Source organism: Neomonachus schauinslandi, chromosome 11, assembly GCF_002201575.2.
Source record: "Neomonachus schauinslandi chromosome 11, ASM220157v2, whole genome shotgun sequence".
Taxonomy (NCBI): domain Eukaryota; kingdom Metazoa; phylum Chordata; class Mammalia; order Carnivora; family Phocidae; genus Neomonachus; species Neomonachus schauinslandi.
In genome coordinates, this window is record NC_058413.1 from 48,069,560 (window position 1) to 48,095,278 (window position 25,719).

Below are 25,719 nucleotides of genomic sequence, written 5' to 3' on the forward strand. Positions count from 1 at the left end.
GGCGGAGTCCGAGCCGCGTGCCCCTCCGCGTCCTCGGCCCGTGCTGGGCTGGCGCCGCCGGGGGACCATGGTGTTGGACCAGGAGGACGGTAGGTGTCCCGGGTTGGGGAGAGGGCGCGGGCGGCGGCGGCGCGGGCCCTGCCGAGGCCACCCCGCTCGCCTCGCGGCGGCAGCGTCCCCCCGCGCCGGCCTCGGCAGCCTCCGGCAGCTCGGCCGCTTCCCGGAAGCGCGGCGCTGGGTGTGCGCGCGGGCGTGCGGGCCGGGGGTGCGGGGCTCAGCCCCAGGGTTCTTCAGCCAGGTCGGGAAGTCACCCGGGCCGCCGCGAGCCCGCCAGCCCCGCACGCTCGGGCCGGGAACTTTCTCTCTGGCTCTTGCCGTCTCGCAGACACAGGGAGCGCCTCTGCGACCCGCGCCGCGGGCTTCCCCGCAGTGCCCCCAGCCCCCGAGTCTCCTAGGCTCCCTGGGTGTCTGCGCGTCCCCCCTTCCGCCCCCGACTGCGGAACGGCTCCCCCAGGGGGATACCCAGAGAACCTGCAGGCAAACCGGCACGGTCCTGGGGTCCCTCAGATCTGGAACTTCATAGCTGAGGGATGGGTCACGTTGCTTCACCCCTGGCACGGTTCCGCCAGCCAAGTGTGTCGGGAGGTGCCCTGCTGGCTAGGGTCGGGCGCTGTAACCAGAATATCGGGGAGCGGATTTACCTTGAAGCCAATGAAGTTTAAGCTTCATAGTCCTTCGGTGGTCATTTTGTGTTAGCAGGCTTGTATTCCTTTTCTTAAAGAGCACCCCCGACCCCTAAACTGCATAAGTAAGCTTGGCTCTCAAAAAATATGGATCCACCCCTGAGTCCAACTCACAGCTTTCCCACTGTAACTACCGATCTGCAAGAGAAGACACAGCCTGGCTGCCCCATGGGACGATCCCCAGGGGCTAGGGCAGTTCCTTAGTGCCCCGGGGGTGGGGAAGAGGAGAGGATGAAGCCCTGAGCAGGAGGCTGGGGAAATTTGAGGCTGGGAGGCAGCTGCTGGTGTGCAGGGAAGGGTCTGGCTGCCTGACCTTTCTCTCTGACGCCACTAGTCCCTTGTCCCAGCCTACCATCTTCCACTGTGGTCTTCAACTGTCTTGGTTTGCCCGGAACCGTCTGGTTTTAGCCCTGAAAAGTCCTGCCTCCTGGGAACCCCTCAGTCCTGGACAAACCAAGACAGCGTGTCAGGCCTACATCCACAACCTTCTCAGAGCTGTTTTGCAGGGGTGGCTTGGCCTTCTTCGGGAGGATGGGAGAGACTTGCTTTCTGGGGGGCAGATTTGGCCTAGGCCTCCACCAGGCCTAACAGATGGTAACTGCAGCTTCCTAGAAGGTCTTCCAGAAACCAAAGGGGGAAAGTTTGTCAACTGTGTACTTCTCCACTCTAGCTAATTGCAAATTCCTGTGTTTAGGCTGCTTTTGTGTTAGTAGAGGGCAGAGCAGGGCATCTGAACTTGGCCAGCAGGCCTCCTGATTGTGCTGCAAAATCTGTGGGGTCACTTGGTCCTGTCAGCTGTGGCGGCCACAGGGAAGGGGCCCTTGTCAGTCCAGATACCTCTGTGAGCTTCACCTGTGAAGCCCACTGGTAACGCCATCTTGGAGACAGCTGCACTGTGTTGGAAGCAGGGCCCTCAGGCTGAGGCACATCTGACAGCCTCCGCTGAGTTCTGGAATATCTGGTCTGCCCAGACCCTGGGGCAAAGAGTCTCCCCCTACCCCCCTACACACATCTCCCAAACCCAGTGCAGGAACCCTTCCTCAGGACTTTCCTGCCAGGTGCAGGGACAAACTGCTAGGACCTGCCCCAAACTTTGAAAGGCAGCCAGGAGCACCCGCTTTCTCCTCACCATAACCTGGGGGCTGATCAGCTGGTCTGCCTCTGCTGTCCCTAGAGGCATTTCAAGGACATTCCAGAGCACTCTTGGCAACGTTGACTTGAGAGTACATGCTCATCTCCTGTGGACTGTGTTGGGTGCAAACTACCTCCCCCAGCCGCAGGGGATCGAGGATTCCACCCTGGTGTTGCGAGTGTGCGCCTGGACCTGGAGACAGCTCGGGTGGGGCGTAGGCCCGGGCACAGGGGTTACCTGCCTGCCCAGCAATTCCCCATGAGCTGAGAGGGTGGCTGCTGGATGGGTGAGGCTTATGTCTGGCCCTGTCCATCCAGCAGGCCCCTTCCTGGCTAAGAGCTCCAGTCACCTAAACCCTTCAAGGCTTGCTGGCTGGCTCTATAAAGTGGAAGGCCTCTGTGGAGGCCCTTTTCCAGATCACTGTGGGAGCTCGATGCTCACAACTGGGGGTGCAGAGAGAGCTGCCTGTGGACATGAGCAGCGCTTCACACACAGCAGCGATCCCCTGCTGACATACCCTACCTGCTTCTTCAGCCCCTGGCTCAGCAGCCCAGGCCTGCTCCTGTCCCTGAGGTGGGGGGCACAGGGCCCCCGACTCCCCAGGGGGATGCTGATGGGGTAGCTGCTAATTGGAGGCTTGGGGGAGCTGGTGTTGGGACAGAGCCCCAAGCCCAACACATGAACAAGAGAGTGGGAAAATGCCTCCAGCTAGTCAAGTCCTGGTTTGTGGGTCAGGGCCAGACCCTTGAAAGGGAGGAGGAGTGGCCCTGGGACTTGAGAGTAAAGCTGCAGCCCTTATGGAGGAATCAGGTAGCACAGAGGCATCTAGAGCCAGAAGCTACCCCTTGCCAGCCTGTCAGGCCCATTGCCGTTGACCCTGTGTGGCCCCCAGCTCCGGCTGGGGTGAGGGGTTGGTACGAAATGTGCCCCAAGCAGCAGTGCCTAAGCCTCCTTCAGACCCTCGGGGTATAGCTCGGGCTGCAGTGGCGGGGGAGACCTCAAGCTCGCAGTCCCGAGGGACAGTGAGGCTGAGCAAAATGGTATATTTAACATCAAATATACTCAAGGACTATTAGGATTAAGTATTCAAGATGAAGGGGAAAGCGAAACCCTCTGAGCTGCGGATGAGGCATCTCATTAGAAGCAGCCTCTCTTCTATTTTCTCAAAGCCTGGCTTCCCCGCTTAGGCTAGAGGAAGATGGGCTGTAGCCCCACTCCCCCATTTCCACCCCTGTCAGGTACCCTGCTTTGGAGCCTCCCGGGGCTTCAGGGGCACAGCCTGGCCTCCAGGTCTCATGTATACTCAGTAAGTCCCCCCATGGTCGGGGTGCCACAGTTTACAAGGCACATTCACATACATTAGCTCATCTAATCCCCACAGCAACCTTGGATAGCGGAGCAGGTCTCCCACTTCACAAACAGGGAAACTGAGGCCCAGACAAAGTGATTTGCTAAGGTCCACCATTGGTAATAGGCAGAGATGGGATGAAATCCCAACTGGTGGTTCTTGCCTTCTCCTTGCCTGGGTCTAGTCCTCAGAAGTGTCTGCCAGGGATGAACCTCTGACACATCTTTTTGAAGCCCTCCTTGGCCTTTAGAAAATCCATTAATATTTCCATTCCCTCTTGGAACATGGTACCATCAAGAGGGGAAAAAAAAAAAAGCTCTTGGTATTTAAGAGTGGCCTTCCTAGAGTAGGCAGCCTGGGCACTAGCCCCAAGGCTCTTGGGGAAAAGTAGGGTTCAGGAGGAGAGGAGATGGACACTATCTTCCTTCCTGCCTCCTGAGTTACAGAGCAAGAATTTTCAACTCCGAAATAGCAGGAATCTTTTGTTCACTGTGGTTTCGCCAGTGCCTTAGAATAATACATGCTCAATAAATAGTTTTGGAATGAGAAAAACCTTCAAGGCCATGCTGTGCTTGCTCAGAGAGAAGCTGAGACAGGATCCTGCTCCCTATGGAATTAGGATGCTCTTGCGGGGTGGGGGTTGCTGGGGTAAGGGTGATGCTGGAAGACTCAAAGTGGGAGAGTTTGTACCCTGCAGAGTGTTAACTTTGCCAAACAATCCAGGAGGCAACCAGAAGCCTCCGGCAGAGCTGGTAGGAAGGGAGGGTACGAGATCAGAGAAAGATCGCCCAGGTGGGTGGGGGGCGGGGGTCAGAAACTAAGGGCTGAGGGGTTGGGAGTGGAAAAAAAGCGTGGTCCACGGGACAAATATCTGGGATGAGGACCCTGGGTGCTGCGCAGAACCAAGCGCCGAGCTAGGGCCGAGCGACCTCCAGGTGGCGCTGCGGAGCCGGGCAGCCGCGCGTCTCCACTCCCCATTAACCCGGGAGGGAGGGGGGCCTCGGGAAATATGTGCATTTATTCAGTAGCAGGAGTGCAAACCTCATACATTGAGGGAGAAAGGCAGCGGGAGACGGCCGCCGAGATTCCCTCATCTCTTTGAATATAATTTTAGATTGAGATTCAGATTAAATCCGAGGGGAAAACACTTTATGAGGCTGAAAGCTGTGTCGTTGCCAGAGCCAGGGTTATGAGCTATCAAATGCAATTACATTAAGACAGATTATACTGGGCAAATTGAGCCATTTAGAAGGTGAGAATCAAAGAAACGGCTCTGATCCTCTCTTCCCCCTTCTCTCTCCCTCTCCCTCTCCCTCTCTCTCTCTCTCTCTCTCTCTAAATTGCAGTTCGTAGTTCCTTGCAATTCTGAGGCACAAAAGTAGGTGAGACTGCTTTTGTATCTGCGAAGTGCTTCGCTCCTGAATGTAATTCTAGCTGAGTGCAATCTAGGTTAAGAGCCGGACAAGCGGGTAATTAGAGCCCGCTCGCTGCCCGAGGACCGGCCGCCCCGCTGAAGCGCGCCCGGAGTCGGCGCCCTTCTCCCGGCCGAGCCGAGCTGCGGCTGGACACGGAGCGCCCGAGATGATGGTGCTGGACAAGGAGGACGGTAGGTGGCGGGCAGGGGGCCGCCGCCCCGCACCCCCTCGCCCCCTGCCGCGGCGCGCGGGAGCACACGCCGGGACGCGGGCGCGCACACGCCGGGCTGTGCCGGGGTTGCCGGGGGCGGGTGGCGCACCGGGGGCCGGGCCGGGGGCGGGGGCGGCCAGGTGGGGCCGGGGGAGGGGTGAGGGAGCCTGCTGGCTGGCGGGCGGGCGGTGGGGCGGCCGTGTGCAGGCTCCGGTCCCCTCGGATCTCGGCGCAGTGGCGCTCCGCGCGCCGCGTCTGGTCTTTGCGGCGGCTCCTCTCACCGCAGCCATCTCCCTCGCGCTCTGCCTCGCGCCGGCCGGGTAACCCGAGAGGCCGGGAGCGCCGAGCAAATCAGGGGCCTCGGGAGAATCGGACGCCAGAGCTTGCGGCCAGCGGGCGCGCGGGAAGACCGTGCTGGCCCCGGGGCGCCCGGCGGGCGAGGCGAAGGCCCGCCGGCCCCTCGGGGAGACAGACGCCTCCTGTGCCAGCCCGCTGTCTCCCCGTCCCCTGAGCGCACAGGCGGGAGTTTGGCCCCGAGGAAGAAAGTGTCCCGCCACTGGCCGGTAGCACTCGTGCAGGCGAGGCCCTGGAGAATGGCCTGAACCTGACGTGATCAGGAGCCTCAGTGCGCCCCAGAGGTCAGAACACAGGGGCCCATGGTAGCTGCAAGCCTCTAGCACGTGGTCCCATAGACCCCAAAGCCTTCCTGACTGGAAGGGTCCTGGTATGTTTAGGAGAGGTTGGGGAACGCAGCTCACTTAAGGGTAAAACCAAGTGGGTGCCCCGTGACCCAAACGCAGACGCGGGCGGCCAAACAGTAGGTGTTCCTTGGCTGGCCCCGGGCCCTCCTGCCCTGTAGGTGAGGGTTGCCTGGTGTGTTGGTGTTGTAGGGAGATGAGGATGTAATTGTTGGCACCCATGCTGTCGCCTGGTTTCTACTGGTAAGGAACTGAGAAGGTGGTTTGCACGTGTCACCAGTAATCCCCTTGGATTGATGGTGGTGGCCATTCTCTGACCTTATACTAGGGAGTCTCCCCTGGGCCTGTGCCTGGGTGAGTGGTGTTACTGACATGGTCACTTGGTGAAAATTCCAAGTTAAGTGACTTGCTCAAGGTCACACAGGACGTGCACTTCGCTGCTACCACATGCTGGTGCCCCTAGCCTCCCCACCGCCTCTGAGACCTCCTTTAGGGAGGGGCATTTAAAGTGTCTGGCCTGGCGGTGGCATGTGGGGGAGCCTTGAAGGCTGTTTCTCAGCATGTATACAGTAAGAGAGGAAAGGGGCAACTAAGTGCTTCTGGCCAAAAGAATGCATTTGCCAGGGGCTGGCCGGGGTGCGACCTCCATCTCTAGTATGCTCTCAGCTCTTCAGGGCCTCTCCAGGATCCCTCTGGGGGCTGTCAGAGGACTAGGCTTCTGCAGTTCTGTATAGAATGACAGGAAGAAGGACCCGGTCAGGCCAGACCAGGAGGGAAGAGGCATTTTTGTCATGAGCTCCCCAGGTTCTCTCAGACCAGTCATGCCCAGAGCTAGCCTTCACTTTCCCTCTTGGTAAAATGAGGGGCTTGCAGAAGCCAGTGCAGAGGGCCCCTCCTCGGTGTGTGGAGGTACTCTCCCCATGCGGAGATGTGGACCTCAGGGTATGTCTTCAGCCGTGGTTATTTGGCATGCTTGTTCCCCAGGCTCAAGCCAGAAATGGAGAAAACCCAGGCCCTATACGTGGGAGGCCTCAGGCAGGGAGATTGGTCTCATGCAACAAGATGACCCCACCACTGCCACCTAGGTAGTGCTCTGTGCAGGCACCCCAGAGTTCCTTTGAGCTCGGTGATACTCAAGATTTTCGGATGAGCCCTGGATACGAATAGATACCTGGAGGTCATTTTAGCCAGTATCCTGCCTCCAGACAGCCACCCTTGGGCCTGCGTGTTTCCGCTCGTCTCCGCCAGATTTGCAGAGGAGAGCTCATGATGCCCCTCAGTCCCCCACTCAGCTCAGTCTGAACAACATGGTGCCCCCTACAGTTCATACCACTGAGCTCTGGGGCCCAGAGCACCAGCAAGGTAGTAGGCAGCTGGGGCCCTGAGGAGCCGTTTGATTCTTGTCCTGCCCAGCCCAGAGGTGTCCTCCAAAAGCAATCTTTCTGCTCATACATCTGCCCTCCACTCCCCGTTAGAGGCTGGCCTCCCCTAATTCCAGGAAACCCTGAAGGTGGCACCTTCCATTGGGGAAAGGAGAAAGGCTCTGGATCGACTCATCTGTCCCTCTGAGCCTGCTGCCTGATTTCTTCCTGGCACTTATGCCCTTTCAGCAGGTGGCCCTCTGGGCTAGGTGGCAGCCTTGCCCCCCAGGGCCCCCAAGAAGCTTATCCCTCCGGGATGCAGCACCGCACCCTTTGTCTGGCTACAGCAGGGACTCGGGGCTCTTATTAACCACCCCCAATGCCTTTTCTCCACCTGACAGCATCTTGTCGGAAGAGGCCGGGGCTCCTCTGGTTGAAGTCAGGTCTGCTAGCTGCCGAGGACCAAAGCTCTTGCTCTGCTGGGCGGCAGGGCTTTCATGTTGCACTTCTGAAAGATAATAAAATATCAATCGCTTTGCCGTAGCAACGGGTTTAAGAGACTTTCTGAAGTATTGAATCGTCAGAAAAAAAAATTTTTTTTTTTGCTTTTAAGCACAGTGCATTATTAATAAAGTAATCCATTAGGTCGAGCAGTGAAGGGCCACCACAGAGAGGAAAGATCTGTTTTGCAAATGGTTAAACTTCTGGTTTTAAGATTAATTGCTTTCATTTGGACGCTTGCTCTTGGCCTAGCCATCTCCACTTTACTGGAACTCAGGGTCCGGGCTTTCTAAATGCCATCGGGCCTGCCTGTCAGCAAAGGAAGCCCTGCTCCAACTTTCCCGGAGAAAGAGCCCTTCTTTCCCTGGCACGGGTGCTTGAGCTAGCACTCGGCTGGGGGCCTTCCGGGGGAGAGGGGGCTTGCAGTCTCCAAGGAGCAACGGGAGCTCCTGCCCTGAGCCCTGAGAACCAGATTAGTCCTCAGGCCATTGGAGAATCGGCCCTTGAGTACTCAGAGGCAGGCAGCAGAGGGTCCAGGCAACCCCAAGCACAGGGAGAGCCTTGGGTTGTGGGGGGGACTGGGCAGGAGACGCTGCGGGCGCCCTCTTGGGGGTGCGTGCTGGAGAAAGGCAGGTAAGCGGCCTCTGCAGTGGCCCCGTAGGAAGACTGGGGTGACCATAGGAAACAGTAGGCGGGTTGCAGAGCTAAACACCAGACATGATTCTGAGAGCATTTTGAATAAGTAAAATTGCCTAAGGAGAGTGGAGCTGGCCTGAGGAGGGCCAGACAGCGAGTCTTCAATTGTTAATGACCGCTATGAGTGTGGCCTCCACAGTGGACCTGGTTCATCTGCTAGGGCGGGCTCTTGGCTATTCCTGGGGACTGACCAGCTTTTGCTCAGCCCTCAGCAGGACCTCATGGGCTATGCCATCATGCCCCGGAGTGCAAAAGTCCCCGGGGTCTCTCCTAGCAGAGTGTGGCCGGGACCCTTCCTGGCCCCAGAGATGGAGGCAGGGAGTGCGCCCTGATGCTTTTCCACGCCAGAGACCCCAGTGGGTCAGCAGGAAGGCAGAGCCCAGCAGGCACTGGTGTCTGCCGAGGGCGTGTAAAGGCCTGGTGAGCCTGGCGTGGGGGGGACCAGGCTTGACACTTGCCCGGGGCCTAGAGGAGGAGGGTGTCCATCTGCAGCTACCACTGGCAGCTCGGCAGCAGCTACCTCCTCAGCTGCTGGGGACGAGGCTTCACACATCTTGAGCAGCATGTACAGCTGCTTACCCTTCCTGCCCCAATTCAGCCCGGCAGCGAGCCTATAAAGACGGGTCTCCCTCACCCCCTCCCGGAGCCTTGTGTAAAGAAGCAGGTGCTTCTCTCTCTGTTCCCCGCTCTTCCGTTCATTTGCCCACACGGAACACTAAGGGGGTGGGGCGGGGGACAGGGAAACAACATAAATTGGTCTGTCGTCCAGAATCTATGTCTCGCTAATGTACCCAGATTAACTCAACTGTAAATTGTCTCCTTGGATGGCAGTGTCTTGCTAAAAGTTTCCCATATGATTCATGATTTGGATTGCTTTTAACGGCTATTGGCTAAGCAAGCTGGTGACTGTACAAGGTGATGCAATTGGCATTAGTGAGGGGAGGCACGGGAGCGTGTAATGCAGTCAATACTGCATTAACTACTGATGCCCAATTACAGGGAGTGGGAGAGAGCTTTTCAGGAGCATTAGGACTGGGGGAAGCTGAGATCACTGGCCGCCGCTCGCCTAAAAGCTTCACCCTTTGCGTGCCGGGGCTTGGCGCTGACGTGGCCACTCACTTGGCCTCTGTAGCTGCCTTTCTGTCTTACTGTCTCTCTTTTTCTGAACATGTCCCACAAAGATGCTTTTAGCACAAGGAAATGTGCGTTCTCCTAGAGCCGGGGCCTGCCTCTCATACCTCAGAGAGCTGCTTCCCCACCCCAGCCGGGGTCCCAGAGTCAGACCTGGAGGCCGCCCCACCCACTTCCATTTAAGGAGCCTCCCAGCAGGGCCCCATTTGTGAGTAGGACCAAGAAGAGATCTATTTTGGTCTCTCTCCCTTGGAACAGATGGATGATTGCCAGCGGGCATGGGCGGCCACCCCTCTGTGGTCACGGGCAGAGGAACATGAGGTTCGGCCTCGGTGCAGTGGGCTGTGCGTGCACGGCTGCTAGAGTTGGGAAGTGGCCATGGTTGGACGGGGCCGGGCCTTCTCTGAGCAGAAGACAGAGCTGGGGAGCCTACTGAGGGGCAGGACCCAAGCCATTCTGGGGTCTTCAGCAAATGTGGGCCCCCTCCAGAGCTGCCCCCAAGGAGACAGCAGGCCAAGGCTGCTGTTCAGATCCACCTCCACGGCCCAGAGGAGCCACTGATCGGGAAGGAGACTGGAAGGAGTTAGGGAGGAAGGTAGAGAAAAGGGCATTGGTACCACAGCATGCCAGGAACCAGTGGGCTGGCTGCCACTTCCACCGCCCTGCTAAGCTCTGCAGGTCCAACATGTCCACTGTGGGTTTGTACCCACCCAATGCCCACCCAATGCTCGGGTTACTCTGCCTCTCTAGCTCTCATCTCTACAATGAGAACAGTTGCATCTAACTGGTTGGGTGGTTAATGAGAATGAAATGAGATGATGTCCATGTATACACCTGATAAACCAGGAGGAAGCCTCATGCTGGTGTGAGGTGACATTGTTCTCCACACAGTTACAATATGATCAAATAATCCGGTGCCCAATGTGCTGCCTTGTTCACTCACTCTCCCTCTTCCAGTTTATCCATCATGACCACTGATCACTGCTATCCAGGAGGCAGGCTGACTTCACTACTTACCACTAACCAGATCCCCAAGGCAGGTAACGTTGTCGGAAGAAGCCTCCAAGACCCCTCTCTGCAAGCCCTTCCATCTACAGGGGGACAGTCAAGGCTGAAAGTGGCAGGAGAGTTGCCCGGGCTCATGTAGGGAACCCAGAGCTTCAGCATCTTTCTGGGTTCTCTGCCCAGGTTCCGTGCCCTCTGATCTTTGCCCTGAGGCATGATGAGGCTGGGTGGTAGAAAAGTCCGATTAGGAGGGACATCACCTGTCCTGCTGCCAGGTGCCTGAGCATCCCAGTTGTGGCCCCAGCCAGCCTGCTGACGGCCCACAGGACACAGTTCTGTCCTCAAATGTTAGTCCTGTGGCAGGTGCAGGGTCTTCATGGACTAGAGCAGCCCCAGAGGTGCAGATGGCATTTAGCCCATCCTGCCTGCCTGCCCGCCCTGCCTGTGGTGGAAGGACGCTGAGGCACGGAGGGCATCCTCCCCCCCTCAGGCTTAACTCTTCCCAGTGCTGCTAGAGTGAGTTGGCCTGGCAGGCCTGCACTCGGGATAGGACCACACCAGTGGAGTCGGCTTGTGTTGGCCTACAAGAGCTGATCTTACACCTGTCTTCCCAGCTCTGGAGTTCGGTGGCATCACACTGGTAGCGGGAAATCAGCCATGGTGGGACTATTAACCCCATGGACATTGGCGGAGCCAATTGTGAATTGTGTGTGTGATCAGCACACAACTGGATTGCATTCATCTGGGGCTCTGGCCCCACCTATTTCTGTTCTGCTGCCTGGCCTCCCCATCCCCCTGGCATCTTGCTCCTGGTGCCCACTAGAGCCAGGGCCCTGGTCTGTGCTGCCCTGACGTTGTGCGCGAGACCCGGCTGTGCCGTGTTCCAGGCAGACCCCGCGACTGCCACCGCGCTCTTGTTCATGGTGTTCCCCTGCCTGGCATGCCCTTTCCCCTGTAGTTGGCCTTGCAGGAGCCTACAGGTGGCCAGACCCTCTTACAGACCATTCCAGGCCGTGCTCAGAGTCACATCCACCCTCCCTTGGTGGTCTTTTGTTGGAGCGCATTCATTTTGTGTTTTGTCTAAGGCAGGCGTCCACAGTGGCCAACACAGCTTGGGGCAAATTAAAAGCAGGGGGTGAGAGAGGACTGAGCAGGCTGGTCCAGGTTGCAGGGGCAGATGTCCCAGAGTGCAGGCCTGCTGGGTCAGATTGGGTCACTAGCTCCTAGCTCCTGCCTCTTCCCAGCTGAACTTCCTTGAGTGGCCTACTGTCTTCAGGCACAGCCTACTGGCATGCTTCAGGAGACCCGGTGCTAGTCCCAGCTGACTGCGGTGTGACTCCAGACAACTTACGGGGCCTCAGTTTTCACACCTCTGTAATGGGAGCAATGCCTAACTGGCACCTAATGTCCATGTACACACTTGACCAACCAGGAAGCCTCATGCCTCTGTGCAGTGACCTTGCTCTCTGCACAGATACAGTGTGATCTCTTTGACCTTAGCCTGTCAGTGTTTAGGGCTCATATAAACACTTGCTATGTGTGAACCCTTACTTAAAAGTGAGGGGTTGTGCTCTGCACATGTATCAGTAAGTTATTGCTGCATAACCAACCGCCCCACCCCCAAACTCAGAGGCTCAAAAAAACAAGCATCCATTTAGCTCTTGAATCTGTAGGTCAGTGCTTTAGGCTGGGCTTGGCTGAGTGGTTTCTCGGGTCTCAGCTGGACTGTCTCATGCCTGGCAGACGGCTGATCTGGACGCTGGGGGTATAAGCGTCCCTCATCATCCAGCAAGCTCTTCCAGCCCGTTCTCATAGTAAAGACGGGTCAGGAGGGACACAAGGTTTCCTGAGGCCTGGGCTTGGCTCTGGGAGGTTTTCACTTCGGCCACATTCTGTGGCCAGAATGAATCCCAAGGCCAGCCCGAATTTGGGGGTAGGATGGGGGCGGTCAGAGTCTGCTCTTGAAGGGAGGAGGTGGAAAGTCACATTGCAAAGGGCATGCATGCCTACCAGCAGGAGGGGTAGAGAATTGGGGCCATTTCTGTACTCATTCCACCAAAGCATCTTCCACGTATGATCTCATTGAATACCCTGAACCACCCTGGGAAAAAGCCACATGTATTATCCTCATTTCACAGATGAGAAAACTGCTATCCAAAGAGGCTGTGTAATTGGTCGCAGGTCCCACACTTGCAAGTGCCAGAGTTCAGGCCATCTTTACTGCAGGGTGTGCTCTGTCGCCTCCCTGTTGCAGCAGGTGGACTGGGGGGAGGGCGGGTTCAAGGGAGCCGAGGAGGAGCCAGAAAGAGGATGGCTGGGGACAAGGGGAGGGAGGCTGGCTGGCCAGGGCAGTTTTTCCGGGGCTGCCATTGGAGGGCAAGCCTGGAGGGGAACCACAATGAGCTCAGCCCCCACTGCCTTCTCAGGCTTTTCCTCTCTGTCCTGCGATGCTACTGGATGGGTGCAAGGGGTGAGAAGCTCCGTGCTTACCCGCGCTGACTCAAGCCTGGGTCTATATGCAGATGCAGCCAGGCAGGAATCAATTCATTGGTTAGCCCCTCGCCTCAAAAACGGGGCAGTAAGTGGGCTGGTGAGAGGCCTGTGTACATTCATAAACCAGCTGATTGAAAAGCAATATTTCAGATAAATACAAGCCAGCGATCTATCAGTGGTTGTAATAAAACCCAGGCTTCAGGCTGTGATTTTATTTTGAAATAATAAGAATTGCTTGATTCTTTTTACTTGAGTTACCATGGTAATTCCGGCGTGGAGCAGTGTTATATTGATTTAGAAAGTGGACAGTAATATTTCTTTTGTGTTATTCTGTTTCTAGGCCTTGATTTCTAATTTCCACTTGGAGATTACTTTTATAAATTTCTTAAGTCCTTCCACTTTTTTTCCCTCTCACAGTATAATTTTCCTCTCATACGCCACTATGTTCTGAGCTTATTGGTTTGCTCTTATTTTAAATTAAACTTGCTGGTTTCAAATATTGAAATGACATCTTTGTCTGTGTCTGTACTTTGGTTTAGCAAAATATTACAGTCTGATGCTTTCTGCTTAATAATTTAAGGGAGGCATTCTGTCGGCCCTCACTGGGTGCTGATAACTTATGACTCAACCAGCGCAGGCCTTAAACTCCTGACATTTTAATATTGTGGGGCGGGAGCAGCCTCCCCTCTGCTCGGAGTCTCAGTGGAGAAACACCCGTGTGGTACCCCAGAAGGGAGTTTTAATAATTCAGCCTCGCCGGTTGGTGTGATGACTTGGCGGAGAGGGGAGGGAGACCCGTTCTTCCCACGTAAGAGGGAGCAGCTCTGGCCGGGGCTCCTGCAGCCCATGGCTGGCACCTGCTTTGTCCTGTCTCTCCCCTCCCTGAATCTTTAAAAACTCCAATTCCTGATCCCTGGTGTCTGGGAAGGATTGCGTGGGGGCTGCCTACAGGTGCCATCTGGATGCTTGATCTCTGTTTCTCAGCTTCCCCATTTGTAAAGTGAGTGGAACTAGTGTGGGCTTTGAGTCAGACAGACCGTGTTCAGATCCCACCTCTGCCACTTCGTGATTCTGGATAGTGAATTGTAATAGTAGTTCTGACCGGTCAATTGGGTGTGATCACGACTCCCTTTTAGGTCCGTTGAGCCTTCAGTAGGCCAAGCTCCTGATGGTCTTACAAATGGTTGGTACAGTTCCATAAACTTTGTCAGGTTTTAGTGAGGAGCAGGGGAGAAAGCGGAAATGGTTATACTTTGAAACACTTACTCTGCTCCAGACACACGTGGGGTTCGGAGCCCTGGCAGGATTGCTTTTTGGAAAGGACCTGGGCCTTGGCTTCAGGAGGTGGGTCAGCTCTGCCCACTTTCCCGGCCTGCCCAGCTGCAAGCTGGGGGAATCTGTCCTCTGGGCTCCTCATAGTACCCCATAGCAAGGACTGGACTCCGGAGGGAAACTCACAACAGAATGGCTTATGGGGCTGAGATGGGTCTGCAGGGTGCCCCCTCTCTGGCCTGAGGAGAGGCCCCCGTCCTGTGTGGTATGCCAACGTAGTAGTGTATTCGCTACCTATTGCTGCGTAACAAATTATTTCACAATTGAGCATCTTAAAACAACACCCACTTGTTAATCGCATCGTTTCCGTGGGTCAGGAGTCCAGGTACAGCTTAGCTGGGTCCTCTAGCTCAGGCTTTTTTACAGATGATAATTGAGGCATTGGCTGGGGCCGTGGTCTCATGTCAAGATCCATCTGGGGATTGAGCTTCCCAGTTCACTCATTTGGTTGTTGGCAGGATTCAATTCCTCCTGGGCTGTTGGGCTGAGGGCTTCCATTCCTCACTGACTGTGGATCAGGGACAGCCATCATTTCTGTGCCACATGGGCCTCTCCAATATGGCAGCTTGTTTCCTTAAAACCATCGAGAGAGTGTCTGCTAGCAAGCAGGAAGTCACAGTCTTTTATAAGATATGACACATCTCATCACAGATGTGACATTCCATCACTTTGGCTGTATTTTCTTCCTTGGGAGCCAGTCACTAGGTCCAGCTTGAACTCAAGGAACTGGGGGTATTACACAAGGTCATGAACACCAGAAAATGGGATCGTTGGGGACCATCTTAGATATCAGCCTACCGTGAGAGATCAGCAAACTCTGGCCCCAGGTGGCCAACAGTTTAGCTGCCCCCAGAGAGAATGAAACGTCAGCTTCATCCCCAGAAGGCCCGTTGCCTCTGCCTCACACCAGGGAAGGCCACGGATGTCTCAAAGCCTTTCATGAAATCTTCACAGCCCCCTTGGGAGGCTGGGAGATCAAACACTAGCTCCATTTTGCAGAGGAGTAGGTTGTGCTCAGAGAGGGAAAGACACTTGCCTAGGATAGCCCGGCAAGTCGGTATGTGGCAGAGTTCAGATGAGAACCAGGCCTCCACCTCCCATGAGCCTGGGGAGGTGGTGATAAAGGCACTCCCAGGCCTCCCCGGCCCTGATGGTGAGAGGCAATAGCACTGACTGTAAGCACAAGCAGGGACCAGGACCGGGGATGGGAACTGCTGGATTCCTCGTGTCACAGATGGTAGGTCTATGGAGGACATTGGGAGCCTGCCGCGCAGCTGTCTGTTACCCTAGGGCCTCTCTTCTCACTCAGTGGTGACCCTGGGAGAGGGGGACGGTGGTTCCTCCCTGAGCCAGTCTTCCTGCAGCTGTTGGACTGAGGCCCTCAACCCCTCCCCAGCTGTTGCCAGGCCAGGGGCAGCCAGCATCTTTGAGGCGGCCTGGGCAGAGACCACTTGAGCAGCTCTTCACATGGGAGCAGGACTGACGGAGGCTCTCCTATGGGCTGGAGCCCAGGGCTGGGAGCCAGAACTCCTGCATCCACAGCCTGGCTCTGCCCCCCCACCCCTACTGCCAGTCTGTCCCTGGGCAAGGCAGGCCCCTTCGGCTCTCTGGGTCTGTGCTTCACCATTTACATTCAGGGGTTGCGGGCTGCTTGCTGCCTGGTGGTCCTGGGTATGGAGACATGTCTGTGGGGAATGAGTGTATTGAGGCCAAGGCCAGGAGAATAACCTCCCTGACCAGGTTTCTTTGTCTTTCTTTGGTGTCCTGGGGTCAGAGAAGTAGAGATCCCAGGTGAGAACATCTGTCGCCTCCAGCCCTCCATACTCGGTCTTGCCACCTTTGAATCCAGGTGGGCTGTCTCATTTCCAGCTATTCCCAGGCAGAGCCTCAGCTAAGAGCTAGAGGGGACCCCTGAAGCAGGCCCAGAGCCTGGAGGCCAGTGAACCAGAAGTCACAGCCTCAGGCCTAGAAGGACCCTGATTAGTTACCCGCCCCCCACCCCCTTTTTATGGCAGGGATACTAAGGCACCAAGAAGCATCTGGGTCCTCTCTCAGCTGAATGTCTCAGAGATACTTTCTGGGTAGAAAAGTCTGAAGCCCAGCAGAGGCAGACTCCAGCCCATGACGGGATGCCAGAGCTGTACCCCATCTCTTTGCCTGTCGGTCAGAGGCTGCCTCTTATAGGCAGCTCCTCTCACTCCAGCCAGAAGCTCTTCCCCATCTGTGAGGTGTCTTGGCAGGGGCTAAGGCTCTGGAGGAACAGAGGGCACGGGGCAGCTCTCCCTCAGGTACCGGCTTCTGACCTGGTACTCAGCCCAAGTGCAGAGTGTGACCTGCCTTTCTGCCCCATGGATGTTTTCACACTGTTCTTTGATCCTCAGAATGCTTTATCAGATCAGTGCTAAAATATGCCTGTGTGTGAGAATAACATCTCATTAATATTATTGAAAATGTAAAAATAAAAAATATGATCCAGGAAAAAAAATCAAAATTGGTTGAAATAATTAACACAAAGCAAAACTGGCAACAGTTAAGACTGCACCTGGCAAAATATGTTATTGACTAAAAATTGACAGAGGAATCAAATCTTCCTGAGAAAATTTAGATCTGCCAGAGTTGGCTCAGGAGATATTTTTTGGTAAAATAATTATCACAGAAGAAATCTCAACGGTGTCAAAAGCTGTAGTTAATAAGATTTAATATGAGCCAAAAACTGATCATGAACCAAATAGTCACTTTAAATTTAAAAATAATCAATCCCAATGAAAATAATTCCAAAAAGGAATTTTTTAAAGAAAATTGTTTTAAGTGCCAGGAAAAAAAAAAAAAAAAAGGAATTCTAGTAAAATAAAAATGGGGAAGGGGCAAAAAAAAAATCTTCGTTTAACACTAGTGACTAGAAAATTGATCAAGGAATCAAACTGACTTAATGAAGCTCATTAATAACTACTTTCTTGACAAAAAATCATCAATGTTAGTATAATTCTTGTTAAAATATACAGTTTAGCGGCCAGTTCCTAGTAGTAGATGCTTAGCAATTATTTGTTAAGGGAATGGTGAGTGAATGAATGAACAGGCAAAGGAGGTTGGGAGGGGAGCAGAGAGGATCACAAGGATTGCTTTGTCTCCTTTTTAAAGATTTTATTTATTTATTATTTGAGAGAGAGAGCGTGCACATGCAGGGGGAGCAGCAGATGGAGGGGGAGAGGTGGACTCCCCACTGAGCAGGGAGCAGGGCTCGATCCCAGGACCCTGAGATCATGACCTGAGCTGAAGGCAAACGTTTAACCAACTGAGCCACCCAGGCACCCCAGACTTACACTTTGTTGAGACTATTTGTACTACTCTGGCATGTTTTCCAGCACCACCCAGCAGTTCTCCAATTCTCAGTGGACACAGACTAGGTGTCCTACAATTTAACTCAATTCTGACACTATCTAGCTAATATATTAGCTCCTGCAGGTTTAAGGGCTCAGTCCCACAAGACTGCCCCCACTTCGGAGGCCAATCACAAATCCCAGTTGTCATCTCTACTTCTGACCAGCCTGCTATAAATCGGGGTTCCCACAATCCCCTCCTCAGGTTAGAGAATTTGCTAGGAAAGCTCACGGAACTCAGGGAAACATTTTCTTACATTGACCAGTTCGTTGTATAGGATACAGATGAAGAGGTACATAGGGCGAGATCTGGGCGGGTGGTTCCCAAGCCCAGGAGCTCTGTTCCCCAGGGATGTGGGTTGCACCACCCTCCTGGCACCTGGACGCATTCACCAACCCAGAGCTCATCAAGTCTTGTTCAAGAGTTTTTGTAAAGCTTAATCTCCAGCCCCCTCCCTGTCTTTCCTGGAGGTCTGTCAGTGCATAGGGCTGGAAGTTCCAGCCTTCCTATTGCTTGGTCTTTCTGGTGACCAGGACCAGCCCCACCCTGAGGCTAGCTGGGGGCCTCGCCTTAAGTCACCTCGGGAGTATAAATGCAGGTGTGCTCAGAAGGGGCTCCTCACGAATCACAAAAGATAGTCCTATCACTCAGGAAACTCCAAGGATTTTAGGAGCTCTGTGCCAGGAACCAGAGACAAAGACCAAATATATTATACCACAGCTACTCTGGGGAAAATAAATCAGAGGAGATAACATTAGGGGCAGCAAAAACAGTGCATGATGTGAGGGGGGAAGCATTCTTCCTTTTGAGCTTTCCAGGGTGTCCGCTTCCCACCCCTCCAGCCTCAGACTGCTCCCTGCTCCTTCCTTCCTTCGTTCAGTTTCGTGAGCCTGCAGTCTGGGCATGTGAGGGGGCAGGGTGCAGATGGGGGTCTGGGTGGTCAGAGAGGAGGCAGCTGAAGTCCAGGAAAAGAAGGGTAGAGGGCATGGCTGGAGCTGTGGCCTTGGGAATGTGGTGGCTCATCTGAGGTTTCCCAGGATCAAGATCCCGACTAGAGCCTCTTAGCTGCCAACAGCAGGGCCTGAACTTCCGGAGTTGAGCCCCAGGGAAGGCAGACTAAAGGTCCTGGCTGCACACCGGGCCTCACCTACCTCCGTCCCAGGGGCCCTTGCTTGCTCTGCCCAGCTTTGGCCCGAGGCTTCCCCTGACCCTCCCCTTCCTCTCTGTTGCTGCCCCATGACTGGACCGAGATCCTGGCTTTCCAGGCTCCAAAGGAATGATCTGAAGCCCATGGGCCTGAGGCAGGCAGGAGCACACCAGGGCAGGGAAGCAGCCAGTCCAGACCTGCCTAGCCACCCATGGGCCAGCTCCTAACCCCTCTGCTTCGTGTGATCTGTCCTTAAAGAGTTTCTTGGCCCTCCTAGCTCTGGGCCAGTTTTCTTTCTCAGACTGGCTTCCATGAGAGCTTCTGATTCTGGGAAAGAGCTACATATTTCTACCTTATCTGTATCTGATGTAGTCTGCCCTCTAATTATATATATAGCTAAGATGGGCCCTGAGAAGAACAGAATCTTTGTGTCTCAGGGCACCTCCGTGTGGTGCAAAGGAGTCTAAGGTCTTGCCTCTGCAGTGAGCTGACTCTCAGGGGCATCCGTGGGTGGCCCCGCTCCTGCCTGGCTGCCCAGGGCCTCGGAACCCAGCCGGCCCGCTCCATCCTGTCTCGGGACCACAACCTCTTCTCTGCAAGCCCCACATCCCAGCAGCTGTGCTTTCTCTTATGGGGGGTAAGGCTTTGGATTCCCTCCGCCAAGAGGAGAGCAACCCCCAGAGCATCAGCCCAGATGCAGGCAGATTTGAAATCTCTCAAATTCGCTAAGAGCAACAGCGGCTGCAGGAGCTGGTGACAACTTCCTGCAGAGGTGGCTTTCTTTGGCCTTGGGAGGGAGGCAGTCGGTGTGGGCTTTGGATCCCAGTCCTGCTCTGCCTTCCTCTGGTGGTGAGCTGTCAGGCAAGTCTTGCTCTTCCACCCAGCGCTGTGTGACCCTGGGCCGCACCATGTGTCCTCCCCGAGCCTGTTTCCCCACAGGGAAACTAGGGCCCAGAGCGGCCTCCCTGCCCCTTGCGCAGAACTCAGATGGGAGACTATGTTTGCGTGAGTTTGGCCCGTGGGACAGCACTGTGCCCACCCGAGGAGTAGTTAGAACATGGTGGCTGCATAAAGGGAAGGTAGCTTCCACCCCTTACCCCTGAGGGGTCCCCTCAGCCCCAGGACCTGTAGGACTTCGGAGAAGTTTGGAGAAGCTGGGGGATCGTTTCCCTTAAGGGGCTGCTTCCTGAGACAAGCAGCCCATGATGAAGCCATGAAGACTCATGGAACCAGGCTCATGCCTAGAACCCGGGCTTATGTCCTCTCGTCCCCATGGCACAGACATCCTCCTCTAGTGACCAGAGCTGTCCTGTCCCCTCCTTGGGGCTGGTCTGTGTGCTGAGATGAGGCCTGAGGTGCCCCAGCTTTCAACCTCCAGCCTCAGCGTGGCGGGGTGTGCCTGTCACGGCGTGGGCCTGGCGCCCCCTGTTGGCCAGGGTGCTTCATCTTCTTGAGTCACCCTCTCAGATGAGCCGCAAAGGAAGCGGTCCTGAGCCTGGGCACTGTGTGCGCGCTCTTCCTCCGGCAGTATTCGGTATTCATTTCACCCAGAGGTAGCCTTGCCCAGTTCCTCCCTGGCCTCCATAGCCTGGATCCAAGCCTGCACACCCTGTCCCAGGGGGGCTCCCAGGCTCTGGGAGAGGGCAGCCCTCCTTAGCTGAGCCTGGGCTGGGAGCCTGGAGGGCCTCACTGTGATCTTATTCATTATGCACATAGCCTAACTCGTGGTACCCAGTGTGGGACAAGCTCAAGGTCTGAGAGAGGCACCCTCTCCCATGGGCACGCACAATTTGTGGGTAGGGCATAGGCCTCCAAAGATGCAGGAATTGCAACAGAAGACAAAACGTGAATGCAGTGGTGGAAGCAGACAGATCAGAGGAGAGTGGTGGATCCCTGGGAAACAGGGCTGGAAAAGTGGGTTCAGCCAGATTTCTGGATGGGGGGACAAGGAAGGCAGGCAAGGGGATGCTCTGGGGAGCAGCCAACGGGAGATGGGGGGAGCAGGGCCTGACTTCCCTGCGAGGGCTGACTGCTGCACCTCCCAGGCACCCTCCCCTGACCCTAGGACTGGACCTTCTTTTCAGCTGGTTTCTCCTGTTCTCAAAGGGGTGTTTGTTTTGTTTTGCTTTCTAATGGCTTTATTGAGATGTTTTTAAATGTATAATTCAGTGGTTTTTTATGTTTTAAAATGTATAATTCAGTGGTTTTTAGTGTATTCACAGTTGTGCAACCATCCCCTCTACCTAATTCAAGAACATTTCCGTCACCCTGAAAAGAAACTTCATACCCATTAGCAGTCACTCCCCATCCCCCCCCCCCCCCCCCCCCCCGGCCCCGGCAACCACAGATCTATTTTCTGTCTCTGTGGATTTACCTGTTCTGAACTTTTCATATAAGTGAAATCATACAACATGTGGTATTTGTGGCTGACTTTTTTCCTAGCCTGACATTTTCAAGGTTCATCCATGTTGTAGCATGAATCAGTACTTCCCTTTTATGACCAACTAATATTCCACTGTGTGTACATATCACATTTTATTTATCCATGCATCCTTTTTAGCTATTGCGAGTAATGCTGATACGAACATTCGTATACAAGATTTTGTGTGGGCACATGTTTTTACTATTTCTTGGGTATATGCTTAGGAGTGGAATTGCCGGGTCATATGGGAACTCTGTGTGTAGGGATATGTGTTTTTCATTTCAAATAAGCAGTGCCTGAGTATTTCAGAGAGAAATCCTTGGCTGTCTGAGCTTCCTTGCCTGGCCCCTCCTGGGCTGCTAAGTTTCGGGGGAACCCTGGGTAAGTCCTTTCCCCTGCTGGCTTCAGTTTTCTGATCTGTGACATGGGGTTCTCAGGGATCCCTGCTCACCTTAAGGGCCTCTGTTAGTACTTGTTACTTCCACAGCATGTCAGGGATTGCAAAGCATTCTGCTGCTGTTAGCTACTTTGGTTCCTTAGCCCTGTGAGTTGGGTGTCATGTTCCCATTTTGCTGACGGGGAAGGCAAAGCTCAGAGAGGCCAAAGGACCTGACTGAGGTTACATTGTGGGCCAATGACAGAGCCTGACCTTGACCCTGGACTCATGAGAGTCCAGCTCCCTTGCCTGAACTCCTGCCTCACGTGTGTCTCTGGGTGAGGCCGGGCTCTACACTCCGGAAAGGCCTGCCTGAGCCACCACCACGTTTCATGCCCCACCCTGGGCACTGGGAAATGAGGCCCCAGACATGGCCCGGTAAGGGCTCCGAGGTAGAACGGTGCTATATGAATAAGGACTTGGCAAAAGTCCACTTGATAGCTGCGTGTCTTTGGCTAAGTCGCTCCACCTCTGTGAGCCTCAATTTCCCCAACCATAAAATTGGAACTGTAATTGCTACTCCTCGCACTGGGGAATGTGCTGAGATGCTGTATATGAAGGGGCAAGTGTGCCTCCGGGAAAACAGAAGGTGTAACCTACACCCTTCGCACAGGTGGAGAGCTTGGAGAGGGTACAGAGTATTCCTGGACCATGGAGAAGTGGCTGGGCGGTTCAGGACCGATGCTAAGGAGGAGGCATCACCTGGGCTGGCCAGGAAGGTGAGAGGTGGGTGGTCTCCCGGGCAGGCCCAGTGTTCCCCAGCCTGGGGCTGCCAGAAATCAGGAGGGGTTTCCAGGGGACTCAAGAAAGAACTCCCGCCTCCAGGAGAGTGTGTAGACAGGCCTTGCTGGTGCCCCCAATCCTCTCCCCCAGCTGGGCCCGTAGATGCCTGAGAGGGGGGGCTTGCATGACTGCCTTACTTACCCCGAGTGGTAATAAAACACTTTAAATTTATTGTGACATTTGGATTTAATTAAAAAGTACACACTTAGGGAAGTAGAACACAATGGGGAGAGAGGCAGGGTGGCTTTTCCCCTCCTTTCTTCCCCAAACTAATTAGCGTTGTATTTTAAATTGTTTATGTGCCGCTAATCATCGTAATAAATCATTTATACTGAAAAAGACACACTCGGCTGTGCCCGCCGCGCGGGTTCCGCTCGCCGGGCTCTATCGCGAACAAATTGATCTGGAAGTGAATTTATTAACCACTGGGGAAGAAATCATTAGTGCTTTCTCTAAACATTCCCCAGGTACGCTTTATTGCTGCAGTTTATGCTGTAACTAAAAGGAGCATTACCCAGGCCCATGTTGTAATTTCCTTACAGAGCTGGCAGCCCACTCCCAAGCTGGGGGGCGGGAGGGGTGGGGAGCCCTGGCCTCCTCTCCCATATGTGGTCCGGCAACCCCAGCCCTTTCCCTGTGCTCCTCATTCCAAAAGGGGCTCCGGGCTCCCTGGGAGGTCTCTGTGGGCCCGAGGCTTCAGCCACCCCTTCTGTAGTCTCTCAGCTGAAGAGTAGTAATTCACAGTCACTCGTGTTTATGTCTCAGGAGCGTGGCTTAAAGGAACAGTGGCCTGAGATTCAGAGAACTGGGGAGCAGGGGTTGTGAGGTCATTGGGGCCAGAGAGGCTTGTCATGGACCTGCTTCTCCACCCAGAGATGGAGAAGCCATCAGTGGTGGACCGATCATACCCTTGGAGGAACAAATGTGGCTGAGCAGGGACCCAGGCAGGAGCAGGGGGACCACAGCTGAGGCTGCCAGCAGCGTCCTCTGCCGGCCCGAGCCTCTAAGGCCTTCCTACTACGGGCCTGGGGGCCTTTTCCAGGGTTTGGCTGAGCAGTCTGTTCTGCTCAGCTGCCTGATGAGGCCTGCTGCCTGGTGTGTCCCTGTCCATCTCACCATGCCAGGCCCAGAACGATACTCAGCACTCCACGATTGTCAGCTCCTTGGTGGCAGACACCATGCCTTAGATGATACGGCCTGTGGCAGCCACACCAGCTCGCCCGGCAGCCAGCTTGCCCTACTGACTCACATGCAGGATACTTTCTTTCCCTTTGCGCTGGGGGCTGCAGACCACTCTGACTTCACAGGGCCTGCTCTCCAAGACACACACTCACAGCAAGCTTTCTCCCACCCGGTTTCTGGAAGGGAAATCCATTTCTGAACCAAGATCTCTCTGGGAGCCCGTGGCTGGTCTAAGATGCAAACCCTGCCTGTCCGACTCCCAAGGTCTTCTTCTAAATGGCTTCATCCACTGGTGACCCACAAGCCTCCTCAACCAGGTTGGGAGGGGGACAGGGATCTGGCCCACACAGGCCTTGCCTTCAGCTTCTTTCAGCCAGGTCTACAAAGGAGGGTGGAGCAGCCCCCAGGGTCTCAACAGGAAGCCTCAACAGGCACCCCAGAGGTAGTGCTGAGTCAGCAAGAGCCAAAGGGGCTCCTGTCCTTGTGACCCCTGGGGGCGGGGCACTTGTCCTCCCTTCCCTCAGCCAGCCGGTGGCTAGCAGATAAGTTCTGGATGCTTCGAGAAGGAAGCAGAACCCAGCATCTGGCTAGGCTGAGCCTGCCTGGAGGGTCCCCTCCTTGTGTCTGGAGAACACATTTAAAAGTTTGAATTCAAAATTGATTTTGAAGGGCCCTAATCTCTGATCCCCTGGTGCTCACGGTGTGTCTGCAGCTCCTGCCAGACTCTCGTTTTCTGGTTCAGCGCGTTAGTGCTCACGTCCCTGATGGCTGTGAAATTGAGACTCGTCTGAGAGTCCATGCCCTCCTCCTCCTCTGCAGAGATTGCAGGCCCCTTGGGAGCCCTGTTTCGTTAGATGGGTGACGTGGGCTTTGCGGGTGCCCAGGGAGCAGCTGAGTTGCTGTCTGGGGAACACAGCTTCCAGACGCTTCCCTGCTGATTCCCCACAGCTGTGCAGCTCCAAGCAGCATCCTGTCAAGGGGCCTGGGGGCTTGCTTCAGCAGCCCAGGATAGGATAGGGTTTGGTGGAGGCTACAGATGAGAAAGGCTTGGGCCTGGGGTTCTTCTGTAGTAATCTTCGGGGGCCTTTTCTTCCCATTGGCCCCCAGAGGCTCAGACTTGGCTGGGAGGGGAGAGTGGTCACACCCCTAAGCCAAAAGGACCCTCAGGTGGGGAGTAGGGGAGGCTAGGTCTGTGCCAGGGGAGGTGGGGTGTCTAGGCCACAGGCACAAAGGGAAAGACTGAGCTGCTGAGGTTACACAGATGACTGAACTTTGGGGCTCTACCTCCACCCCCTGAGGATTGGGATGGAGTATTTATGTGCAAAGGGACATTCAGAGGGGGACTTCATTCCTCACAGGTCTGCAGGGGTTGAAGAAGAGGATTGCTGTCCCTTGATCTAGGGGTAGAGGGTTTATATTTGCAAAAGAGCTGTCATTTCTCAGTTGGAGCCCTGGGCTGGGCGTCTCATTATTCCAGATTGAGGATGGCAGGACCTAGGCACTGCTACAGTTAGCTCTGCTTTGACAGAGCCACAGAGCTATAGATGCCTAGCGGGGTGCGGCATGGGGCAGCAACACGCCCGATTAAGGCTCCCATCTCCGGGGAGCCTGCCTATCTGCATCAGTCCCCTCTGGCCAGCAGACTCTTACCAATAATATCTGGATAGATTCTGCTCCGTCTCTTTATTCATTAACTGAACTGATAGTTAAAAAGGGCTCAGTGCTGGAGACACAGTGGATGAATAAGACAGGACTCCCAAAGTAGGCCTTTGTGGCACTTTCATTCTCATGAGAGAGACCGATCATTTGTCGTAAGTACAATCACACAAAAAAAGTAAAACAATTACAAATTATGTTTAAAAACTCAGAAGGAAGTGACCAGGGAGTCATTTCAGTAAGGAAATAAGGTGATCAAGGAAAGCCTCTTTGAGGAAGTGACATTTAAGCTGAAGTCCAAGGATGAGAAGGAGCCAGCCACATGAAGAGGCAAAGAAGGGTATTCTGGGAAGGGGGGGACAGCATGTGCAAAGGCCCTGAGGCAGGAGGGAGATCTGGAATGTGGCTGGCACACAGTATGGGAGGTGGAGGCAGGGGCCAGACCGCATGAGGATATCATAGGCTTGTTGAAGAGGGTGGATGTTATTCTCAGCCCACTGGAAATTATGGAAGGGTTTCAAGCTGAGCAGTGACCTGACCTACTTTGTTTTGAAACATTTCTGTAGCTGCTATGCGAAGAATGGATTGTAGCTAGTAGACATGAGAGGCTGGTAGGGAGCTATGCCGATAGTGTGGTGAAAGATGGTGG

The 25,719-nt window shown here is 54.8% G+C and overlaps 1 protein-coding gene across 2 annotated transcripts in view; it reads left to right on the plus strand.

Annotated features, from left to right (window-relative positions):
* The first annotated feature begins 12 nt into the window (after positions 1-12).
* Positions 13-25,719, plus strand: part of LMO1 (LIM domain only 1) — a 40,549-nt gene continuing 14,842 nt past the window's right edge. The window contains exon 1 of one of the 2 annotated variants that reach the window (XM_021685741.2): positions 13-89. In XM_021685741.2, coding sequence (XP_021541416.1) covers positions 68-89 — 22 coding nt within the window. In that variant the 5' untranslated portion in view covers positions 13-67. Of the gene's footprint in view, positions 90-4,808; positions 4,830-25,719 lie in introns of those variants that run through there. The other variant, XM_021685742.1, reaches the window with a different exon arrangement.